Consider the following 12119-nt stretch of genomic DNA (forward strand, 5'->3'; position numbering starts at 1 on the left):
CATTATGTTGCGCACTCCTCGGCAGCAAGGACCAAGACCTAGCAAACACTCTTGCTGTACAACCATCATTACAACGAAATGCACGCCCCCAACCCACCACCTCCTGCACCATCTTCCATCCGCGGAGCGAAGGATTAACAGAAACCGTTAGAACCCATCCGGAGGGTGCATTGAGATCGCCGAGATAAGCAATGGACTGTCCTTTCAAATTATGCTGATTATTTATGTCGCTGTCGCCCATCTTGCCGTCGTCGACGTCGTCGTCACTTTCGCGTGCGCTTGTCACCAACGTCGTCGTCATCGTCGTTCATTTTGCTCGAAGAAATCTTTTAGCTTGTAAATTGCATCTACCGTGCTGCACAGTCTCGCTGTCTTTTTAAGCATTTCATTTATGAAAAGATGGGGAAGACGAAGACTAGCACGACCGGATGCTTTTCGCTTGCATAACACTAATTTAAGTGCATGTTATACTTCGGCGTTCATTATTTTCCTGCGTTCATGATATTTTCTTGATTGAGCTTTGCTGAGGGTTTCTTCGGTTGGATCGTCTTGGCGAAGGCTTTCAACTTATTCAGTGTAATTTGTTTTAAAAGCTACATAATTGTCCTGGAATATTGTTTAAAATCCTGTTAGAGATGAGTCATGCAACATCAAACTTTGGACAATCATTACATTTACGGCTAAGTGCAGCAATTACTGCGGATCATCCCTCATTTCAATCTCCCACAAAGTTAAGAATTCAGGTGGCTAGTTTGCTTCGCAAAAATATTTTTTTAAATCTTTCGAAGCGGTTTGTGGCATAAATTGAGGAGGAACAGATATTGCTAGAACTCTGCTTGATTTTGAAAGACATACCTTCATGTGTTAATGATTATCTCATGAACCACACATGCAGTGAAATGCATCAGTTATCCTCAAAGGGTTAAACCAATATTAACCTACAAACTGGTGCATCCAAAACCAATTGATCTGGACAAATTCCTGCTGTTTTCTAATCATAAAAAACACAAGTCCAAAATACTGAATACAATTTTCCTTTCCATCTGCATTTCATTTTATTACAGATCTCACCAGTTGTGGCATCCAACAGAACCACCCAATCGATGGTCATAAATCACTGCCCCTGGAGGGCAGCAGTACGTCCCATCAGTTTAAAGCGTACGTGGCAGCGGCGTCCGGAGGTAGTCAGCAGTCATCATCGCCAACGGCCAACGGGGTGCCCCAGTCAACCGGCGTGGGAATCGGTTCGTCCGTTAAATGGGACGAACCGTACTTTGACGATACGACGCCACACAACGTGACGGCTCTGGTCGGCAAGTCAGCGTACCTCAGCTGCCGGGTGAAGAATCTAGGCAATAAAACGGTAAGTGAATTAGCTGCCGAAAGGCTACGATAGTAACTCATGGCTCCCTATTCCACCAGTTCCGGTGCCTCTCTTCCTTCCTCCTGGTAATGTAATTTTGTTTTCATGCGTATTGCACGGTGCATGAAGCATACGATGGCAATAACATTAATATATTCAATCACACTATTTCATCACTCAAGGTTTGTTTTGTTCGGGACATTTATCATTGCGACCGTAACATTGATCATAGGTACGCTTAACCGGGGTGTAATTTTTTTTTCATGAGTAATTAATTTATTTATCAAGGCTCAAACATGGACGCTTTACGGAGCCAAAATTCATTTTACTTTTTACAATGTTTCTTAATACTAGTTTGAACACTCGCGATTGATATATCTGCTGAACTTCGAGATTAGGGCATAATTGCTTTTGTAAACAAACACGTCAATCACCGTTTTCACGCGAATTAAAGCTCAAGCTCGTACACTAAACACTCAAACAGGTAGAGGAATGACTCCTCTATCATTCGGTATAGTTTATTTGCAAGATTGAGCTTTTATTCCCGAGCAATCAGCGATTGACGTGTTTGTTTACAAAAGCAATTTCACAAATCTCAAAGTTGTCCGGAATATGTATCTCCACTGCCGTTAAATGACTGTTTTCGACGATTGACCATGGGAGATGCACTGCGGGGATGGAAAAGTGCTCTTGATCTCTATCGACTGATGGTTTCTTACAACTGCAACGAAACACAAAAGGAGGGGCTCGGGAAAGACAACGATACACGAACAGATAAATCACTACCTCACTTTCAATCGTTATTAATTTTAAACGTCAAAGTTGATGATCGACAAAAACAACGGTCATTTAGATGCTAGCTCCTTCAAAAGAGTTATCAACATTGGAATCATTAAAACAATAATATTCCGCGGAAATTCCCTAAAATCAACATTGCTGCTACTTCCTGGTTTCTTCAATATGACTCTAGGTTCAATACGAAAGGCCTCCTGAGCAGGACCCCAAAAAAAATCACTTTAAATCGAAAATCGTCAAGCGACGACGAAGCTGTCAACCATCACTTTCAATTGAAAGTCATTCTGTCATCTTTTCGAGCAGATTCCCTTCAACATCAACAGAACCACTTTCGATCAGTTTTCATGCTGTCTATTTTGGCTTTGTGGTATACCATTCCCTATTGCAGTAAAATACAAATTAACAAACATGATATTCCATACCCTGACATAACTAAACAACCAAAACAGTAAATATTCATTCACCCCCGGACAGCAAAGGCAACGCCCGGGTAAAAAGAATGCAATTATGCAATTCTAAACGAGCTAGGGTAAATGTCGGCTTCGGCACCCATTGACTGTTTTCGGCAACCAAAATTTAAACGTTAATTTCACTATGTTTTACCATCAACACACTTCCCTGAATGTATCCAAATGATTCTTTAGTCTTTCAGCTTCAATCTGATTATATTTGTAGGACCGAGCAATCCTGTTATGCCAGATTTTTCTTCAAATGAAGCATACGTACTACAAAATGGGGCTGATTTCGAGTTGCCGATAATAGAACAGCTGGTTAACACGCAGTTCTAATGGGAAGGTTGACGACAATAGTCACACTCACCTGAGAAGTTTAGAGCGTTGTAAAAACGCTTTCAAACAGTTTTGAAGAATTCTGTCGATTGGAATGGATGGAGAAGCAAGCAGCAGATGAATTGAAACAAACAGACACGTCATATATGTGCGTGACGCTGTGAAAATTCTAATAGAAGTGCGGACGATGCTTAGATTGACGAGAATACGTAAATTCCCCTATATGTGTAGCCACTCGATACTGGACTTTCAGCGCGCTCTCGTCTCTCTCCACCCTACCGGTGTGGTCCGAGGTCGTTCGCGCAGTAGGAAAGGTTTCGGATGACAACGCCAAGCGCTTAAGTAAAGTACATGTAAACTTATCAATTTTGCTAGGATGAGCAATTTCGGACAAATTATGTGTCACTCTACCACACATAAACCAATGTAACCAAATTTGTATAATAGGATAAGCATGTTCAATAAACAGCGATTCTGATTTTGAGCTCGATCCTAATGGGACTACCCATCTCGGCATTTCAACATTCTCAATAAATCAAATGTATTCTCTGCGACCCAGCTGGAAATCTCCAGCCAGGCATTCCGCACGTAAGAGAAAGTCCATGTTCGTTCCATGTCCATGCTAAGTTTTGCGAGCGTTGGTACTCGTTAATTAAAACCGTCAAAAGAACGGTAAAGCTTGACTCGTATTTCACTGTCAAATGAACTAACTTTCGTATTAAAGCAAATTTGTTCGATCGAGATTCGCGCAGATTTTCTGACTTTTGTTGATTGTTCACTCATTTAAGCGCATGTGCACGTGGATGTTAAATTTATCATTTACGGGTGGTTTGTTTACCCATCAATATGTGTGTTTTTTTTTTAATCGAGGTGACGTCTAGAAGCCGGAAATCGATATCCGATGCCGAGTCCAAGATGGCGGCTTTTGATTCAAGAAAATGTGGAAAATACTGTCAAATACTAGAGCTGCACCGAATAGAGCTACACACTTAGAAATTATTATTTTTACATGAGACGTAATTCAGCTTTGATTTAAATCATAGAACGTAAACAAACATGGCATGTAAAATTAAGTGTCCTGAAACTGAAAAATATGCAACTAGACGTAAAGTGCGTGTGATTGAATTGATTTTCTCGTTCTTTTCAACTGATTCTTATGTCAAAAGGGCCGCTTGCATGTGTCGGTCTCAGGGCACTGAAATTTACATGTCTTTTTTGTAGTGTGTATTTGGCCTGGTATTCGGTGTTTACATGCGAAGATTCGCTTATATTCAACCATTTTCTTACAAATGAGTGGTCGACAAAACGATTTTGTTAGTTCAACCACAGACAAACAGACATAACACTCGCAAGGGGTTCGTCTTACAAGCATTTAACGGTCAATTGAAAAGTAACGTAGCTGGTAGTACCGTCACTTGTGGCGTGCATAGTAAATTCCCTTGCGTTTTACGTTTACACATTACCGCCATCTGTTCAGCGTGCTGCCTACCACAGTGTACTCAACATATGGCGGTAATGTTTTAGCAACGATGTTTTACATGGAGAAATATTCAATGTGTTATGTCTGTTTGTCTGTGGTTCAACGCTTGATATTAGGCCGAATACTATGGCGGCCGAATATTCGGTGCAGCACTATCACTATCACTGAAAACGGGATGACGTCTAGAGAATAAAATCAATATCAAACGGCATACAAAATGGTGGTTTCCGATTTAAGAAAAAAAATGGGAAATACTGTCAAATCTCATCAATATGGATATTTTTTTAATCGGAGTGACCTGTACAGGCCGGAAATCGATATCCAACGACATTTTTGGCTTCTGATTTCAGAAAAAGTGGGAAATACTGTTAAATACCCATCAAAATGATATTTTTTGTAATCGAGATGACGTCTAGACTTTAAAAATAAAATCCGATGGCGGCTTCTTGCTTAAGGAAAGTGAGAAATTATATCAAATACCATACATATATTTTTTTTAGAATCAAGTAAACGTCTAGAAGCCGGAAATCGATATCGCTATTTCAAAATCCGAAGCGACGGCTTCCGATTTGAGAAAAAGTGTCAAGTACCCTAAAATATGGGTATTTTCAGAACAACGATGACACGTAGAGGCCGGAAATGGATGTCAGACGCCATCTTGCAATACCAAATGGTGATTTCTGGTTTCAGAACATGTGGGAAATACTGTCAAATTCCCATCAATGTGGGTATTTTCGAAATCTCAGTAACGTCTAGCGGCTAGAAACCGATGTTTGACGGCATTTTAAAATCTTATTTATAAAAAGAGTAAAATACTCTCAAATACCGCTCAATGCGAGTATTTTTGAAATCGAGGTGACATCTAGAGGCCGGAAATCGATGTCTGACGCCGATTCAATCCGATTTCTGCAGAAGAGTTAAATACCCTACAAATGGCGTCGTATATCGTTTTTCGGCATCGACGCGTCATTCCCATTTCGAAAATACCCAGCTCTTAGGGTATTTGACATTTTTCGTGAAACGTCATACATCGATTTTTGGCATCTACGCGTTGTCCCCATTCCTTAGGGTATTTGACACTTCTAAAAATCAATGGGCCCTAAATTGGATTCCAAAATGGCATCGAGCGTTGATTTTCTGCGTCTCTGTTCCAAAAATACCCATATTTTAGGATATTTGACACTATTTTCTTTCAATCGAAGACCGCCATATTGGATTCCAAAATGGCATTGGATATCGAATTTCGGCATCTACGCGTTGTTCCCGTTCGGAAAATACCCATATTGTAGGGTGTTTGTGTCTTTTCCTGAGCCTGATGACCGTCATCTTAGACTCCAGAATGGCCTTGTTAATTTAATTTGCATTTAATATAAAATAACATTTTATTACTAAATATAATCCGGATGGCATTCCTATCGGCAACCGATACTGACTATCTGGATACTATATTTTGATGCCTGATAACGTGACGCGTGGTTAGCGGCACCGGTGGTGTAGTAGTAAGCATGATTGCCTCTCACCCCAGCAGGCCTGGGTTGAATCCCATTCGGCGCCGCCGGGATGTTTTGGAGCATAACATCTCTGATCACGCCTTCCTTCAAAAGGGAAGTAAAGCCGTTGGTCCCCGGTTCATGAGTTGATGGGTCGATAGGTAGGGTCCAGGTGCGGGAGCTGCCTCTCTGGCGTCGGTAGCATTGGTGCTCAGCACGGAAAACAAGATCGACGGAAAACAAATCAAGGAAAAAAAACGTGACGCGTGACAAGTCAAATGAGCCCCAAATTGCAGTGAACGTTGAAAAAACGAAGGAAGCAGTTTTCGAGTCATTAATTGCGTCAATTGAAACAAGTCTTTGCTTCAAATGAAATGAACTGATGCACTTGACGAACAAAGCGATAGTCATGTCATGTTTGACAGGAGGAGAAGTGTTCATCGTGACTCGATAGCAAGAAACACAATGACTTGCACGAAAATGATATTGCTCGAAATGAAGCGATTGTGCGGAAAGCCCATTTTCTTTTATTTGTTTCGAAAATGCAGAACCCTGCTCCTGAGGCTGATGCGTGGTAATTTTTGATCGCTTTCTAGGTGGGGCTTTGAAAACTAAATGACTTCCCTCACCAACATAAGGGTCAAAGCCCTGATCATCAACTGAGAGAAGGTCGAAAGGGTTGCTACTCGTGGGAACTCGGGAAGATGGAGTGACTGATTTAGGATTTCCGCGAAGGAACGCTGTGCGCGAGCCCTTCAAAGACCACTGGAGATTTTCTCCCTGCTGTTTGTACTTTGGACAATCATCGAGAGCATGCGGAATTTGCAAACAATAAGGACATTTTGGGGTGGCACGACAAGAACTCTCCGTAAGTTTCTGCCCACATTAATCACAGCGTGGCTTGTTGCCACAGAAGACCGCAATGTGCCCTAATCGCTTGCATTTTGTGCAGATCATTGGTACAAACAATCGCACTGGTAGTCGGATCATCCCATTCGCAACGTATTCGGGTAGTACTGATATGATGAAGGTCACACGAAAAGAGTCCGAAAGCGTGTAGATCTTCTTCATTCCAACGACGGACGCTGAATGCATTTGAATGCAGTTCAGTATTTTAATTTTGGGGAGGTTAGGATTCTTGAAGATACCAACCCCGCCTTTCAGAAAATCATCTCGAGTCATACTCGCTTCGAAAATTCACTCGATTTAAAAAAAGCTGCCTATTTGTCAATTTTCTAAAGCGTGACCATCACAAGCTTACCCTTCATAGGTCTAAGTTATTCATTAAATTTTAATACAAACACCGCTTTTGGAATAATTCAGCAAAAAATCCGTCCACTATTGATTTTGGCTTAACTGATTCATGTCAACTCTGTAGCCAACTGGTTACCCATCTGACTTCGGTACTTATCACCTTGCAGTAACTTCTGAAAGAAACTATTTCTTAGCCCAACAGCTCTACTTTTAACTACCATAGAGCTAGTTGGGAGCAATATCGAACATTTAAGGAATATAACTTCGATCCACATATTCCTTTGCAAAACAAAGATGATCATAATAATACTCTGACTACTCACATAGTTGAATCAAAAGCTGCAACATGCGAGGTTGAATTCGATTAAACTACAATAGACGACGATCTTCTGCTCTGATCCGTCTGAAAAATGTCCGTAGGAGGCAATATCAAAGAACACGCGATCTTGCCATGAAATTTATCTGGCGGGATTTACAAAAAGAAATAAAATAGTGATTCTCTGCCCTGAGGAACAAAACTTTTGAAAATAATGAAACAAAATTCAAACCCTTTTGGAAGTTCTCAAAAATTTTGAACAAAACCCAAAAGCCTAAATTCGGATAAAACTCAGAAACTTTCTAAGATAATCAAGGGTTCCCATAATTTCAGTTTGGATCTTACTAGCCCTAAATATTGCGAATTGCTTGGGATTATCTGACTATTTTCTCTCGGTTAAATATTTTTGATGATTCCTGGAGGACTGATTTGGACGAAGTAAGATATATAACTACAAAGTTTCATTATAAAAGCTCCAGGTGATGGTGGCATTTTCTATATAGGGGAAATGGATGTAATGTCGGCCTAAATGTGCCTAATTTGTGCCCATACATAACTGCAACAATGGACTAAATTTTTAATAGCTATTAAGAATATCCATTAGTACCGTCCAAATGACGCGTTCATATAGATAAAATTGATAAATAGCAGATTTTTAGCAATGGGCCAAATCTAAGATCCATGGACCAACATTAGAGCCATTTCACCTTAATGGAAAAATTCACAGAACTCTGCAGGTAAATTATCAAAATTCCAAATCTGATCCACTACCTCTTAGAGCAGAAGTTTCTCAGGGTAGCATTCTTGGGCCTATATTGTATAACATTTTCACTTCGGACCTCCCTTATTTGCCTCAGGGTTGCCACAAATCTTTTTTCGCTGATGACACTGGCATTTCCGCTAAAGTAAGAAGTCTTCGTGTTATTTGCAGCAGACTGCAGAAAAGTTTAGATATTTTCTCTTCTTAATGGCAAAAACGAGAGATTTCTCCCAACGCTTCCAAAACTCAAATTATAATGTTTCCACATAAGCCTAGAGCTTCCTTTTTGCAACCTAGTAGAAGTAGTAGTAGTAGTAGTAGTAGTAGTAGTAGTAGTAGTAGTAGTAGTAGTAGTAGTAGTAGTAGTAGTAGTAGTAGTAGTAGTAGTAGTAGTAGTAGTAGTAGTAGTAGTAGTAGTAGTAGTAGTAGTAGTAGTAGTAGTAGTAGTAGTAGTAGTAGTAGTAGTAGTAGTAGTAGTAGTAGTAGTAGTAGTAGTAGTAGTAGTAGTGACTATCCCCTCCTTTCCAAACAATTTCCCACCATTGTGTCCCAGTCTTATTATCCTTCTGTTCCTATGCTACTTATCCCTTCCCAGGAGGCTTCAGAAACCAGTTTCCTACCTAGATCCTTCCAATCGAAATTGTTACCCATTAACCTCGAGCCCGCCACGAGTAATTGGTACCCAATACTAACCTATAAATACTGCTATTTAAAATGTAAATCAAACATTACTGATTTTGGCTCCGCAAAGTGTCACACACGACTGAGCCTAGTAAATAAACGAACTAATTAAAAAAAAATTAATTCGTTCAAACAAATGTGGAGGCTGCTCAACTGTAGTTGCTTTTAAAGACTTTGAAAAATCATTCGACAGTGTCTGGCATGAAGGTTTGCTTGCCAAATTGAAAAAGTTTAATTTTACACTACATAGGGTTACGGTATGTAATGTGGGTCTAGTCCTTTCATTCGGCCTATCACGCAAATAAATAATTAATTAAGGAATATTACACAAAAAATAAGGAAAATATTGATCACTGATGATTGATAAATGTGTACCACACACAAATCAATTTATATCACAACATTTCAATACATTTTCAGCTCTCGTAAGTAATAAAACTGGTTGAGAATATCACTCTGTTCGGAGTTTTTAGCCGCCATGACTTCTAAGGTTAAGATGGGAAGGTTGCACTGACGATCATCAAATGGCCTGATTATGGCATTTATTGAATGGAATTACCTGATAATACACACTAGACGTAAAACTCACAGTTACTGTTTGAATATTTTATGTTTATTTTAATTGTTTAACAACGTTTTCACAAGTAAATCATGGACCCAACTTTAGGGACACATTTCTTTTCTATGTTCCTAACTTTGGCCCATGAAATTCATTTGACAGCATATAGCAATAAGAGTAACGTCAACAATGTGGTTTGCATTTGGATGATAAGGAACGAACAGGAAGGGAGATTTTTTCTGCCAAATCTGTATAATGAACATCACAATGTTTTGATTTAGATATTCTGCGGTCGAAAGACGATAAGCGAAATTTTTAATTTTTAATTTTTAACTTGAGTGATTTAATGTAGTTTTCGTAAAATTTTCTCTAAGAAATGTTTTGAGGAATGAAGAGTATTAAGTTAACAGTGATAGTGATAAAAAAAAATACATAAGAAAACGTTACCAAGAGCGTTTTTTTTGAGAATCAAACAGGATAGGACGAAGTTGCATCCATAAATAGACCCAATTTGGGGACAATAGACCGATATTACATACATTTCCCTGGTGAGTTTTTGTCTTAAAAAAAGTAAGTTTTTCAACTTTTTGCGGTTCCTGATAGCAAACGACATGATAAGCATATCTAAGCATACCATTTAGCAGTAGAATATCGTTTGCAGGTAAATTAATTGATGAGTTATGATTAAAAACGTAATCTATGGCTGCATATTAGACCGAGGTTAGGGACGTATACCCTATATATATTCAGCCATTCCATATTGGTTCTAAGAATTTCAGCTATGTTCCTTATCGCGAAATATTAGACCCAATTTTTTGATTTTGTAATTAGGATGACTATTTCCATGTAAGGGTGGTCCAAAAAATTAATTTTTTTTAAATGACTTTTTCAAAACTGTTTAAATTTTGAATCACAAGACTGATTACAAAGATCAAAATATCAAATGAAAAGAAATTAAAATGATGTTTGGAAAAATTAGATTTTTAATTGAAAAACATTGATTGTGTATTTGTTTTTTTTTTTTTTCTTCTGCTTTTCAAGGTTTGTAGTTATAGCATAGAGGTAACTCTAAGACTAGAAGGTCCCGAAAAAACGTGGTCAACTTTTTGGCTCAGCTCTGGTACTCCCTTTGGTCCCAAGCTAATCGATTCACCCCTCGAAACATAGGAAAAAACAATAACCTCTCATTTTATCTGTCAAACTTTTTCATAACGAAAGAAAACAAACATTGCGTAGTACTAGAATTTTGACTAGAATGGGATACGTTAATCGTTTGCTTGGGACCAATAGGCTAGTCAAGTAGTGAGCCAATTTAAAATCGTTAGTTTCGTATTGATTGTTGGTTGAAGGTCGCAATTAGTTGTTATATTTTTCCTTGAAAATTTATGCTTTTTTAAACATTATATCACAAAATTAACAATGTGATTTTTTTTTCGATTTACAGTTACATTTTTTTTTTAATTATTGAGTTTTGGGTTTTCGCTCAATACTCCTATGCGTCCTGACCAGTGTAGTTTCGAACCCTTTCTGATACGGTGATGTTTAAAGTTTGCTCTCTGTTTTGCGCGTGCGTTCGGTTTCATAGTTTTTGGCTGCATTTGCCGGATTAGCGCTGGCACCTCCTGGAGGGTTATACGTGTGTGATTGGTAGTTTTCTCGCTTTCCGAGAAGTTTTAGAATCGAGAAATAAAACATGATTCATCGTGTTTGCAAGCATCAGAAGATTTGGCGCTATCTCCGTTGTTTGATTTTTTCTCCCGGACCAGAAATTTGTGGCATCACGAGTGATAATTTTAATTTCAGTTTATGATGTTGGTTCGTTCGCAACTATTTTTTGAAAAAAGTTAAGTGTTTTCGATCGAAAGTGTACCAAAAAAGCTTTTGAACGTGTTCCGCAGTTGGGTGAGACGATAGTTCATGTTTAACTGCAGAAGGATATAAATCGTCCTTTAATCTGTGGGAGCTCTTCGAAATCGGTGTGAAGTTATGGATTCCTTTGCAATGTATCGGGTAAGATCTTTCCTTTGTTGTTCTCTTAACATTCATTCCATTATTATATGACATATTATATGCTGGGTATGGGACGGTGTCTTCTTCCCCACTCATTGGGACCTGGTGGGCGATGGCTTGTACATTACTGGGTTGTAGGATTTGGATTGTTGGAAGAAGATTCTCTTTGATCCCGCGGACTAAGCGTAAGTGTCTCTTCCTACAGGTTCGTCCTCCATTTTTGGCCCTTCATACAATGGTAAATTTAATAAAATCAGGTGTTTTTTTTTTTTTTGTTAATTACTTTATTTGTACAGGCTCATTCGAAGTTATCATTTTCTTTATACATTATAAATGTCTTAAATCTAAAATTAAAGGATTGGAACCGATTACTCGCGGTCTTCTCGAGGTTAGTGGATGACAATTGTTTGGATCGGGAGAGGGAAAAGGAGATTTGGAATATGATTTATGATTCAAAAATTTCACTATTTCTAAAAGATATACTTAATCCTATCGACGTTATATCAACTCTGTAATTATACAATTATTACAGAAACAAATCTACAAAAAAAAAATACACACACACAAACAAAACACAAACTAAACACAAGGTTAATCAAACTTACAATCTATGGTTAATATTC

The 12119-nt window shown here is 38.6% G+C and overlaps 1 protein-coding gene across 1 annotated transcript in view; it reads left to right on the plus strand.

Moving 5' to 3' along the window:
- Positions 1–12119, plus strand: part of LOC135702243 (kin of IRRE-like protein 1) — a 185540-nt gene that overhangs the window by 12554 nt on the left and 160867 nt on the right. Inside the window, exon 3 of the mRNA XM_065223277.1 lies at positions 1065–1363. Coding sequence (XP_065079349.1) covers positions 1065–1363 — 299 coding nt within the window. The remainder of the gene's footprint in view (positions 1–1064; positions 1364–12119) is intronic.

The sequence above is a fragment of the Ochlerotatus camptorhynchus genome, unplaced genomic scaffold, assembly GCF_037179485.1.
Source record: "Ochlerotatus camptorhynchus isolate MF236.1 unplaced genomic scaffold, CSIRO-AGI_Acam_v1.1 ptg000189l, whole genome shotgun sequence".
NCBI lineage: Eukaryota > Metazoa > Arthropoda > Insecta > Diptera > Culicidae > Ochlerotatus > Ochlerotatus camptorhynchus.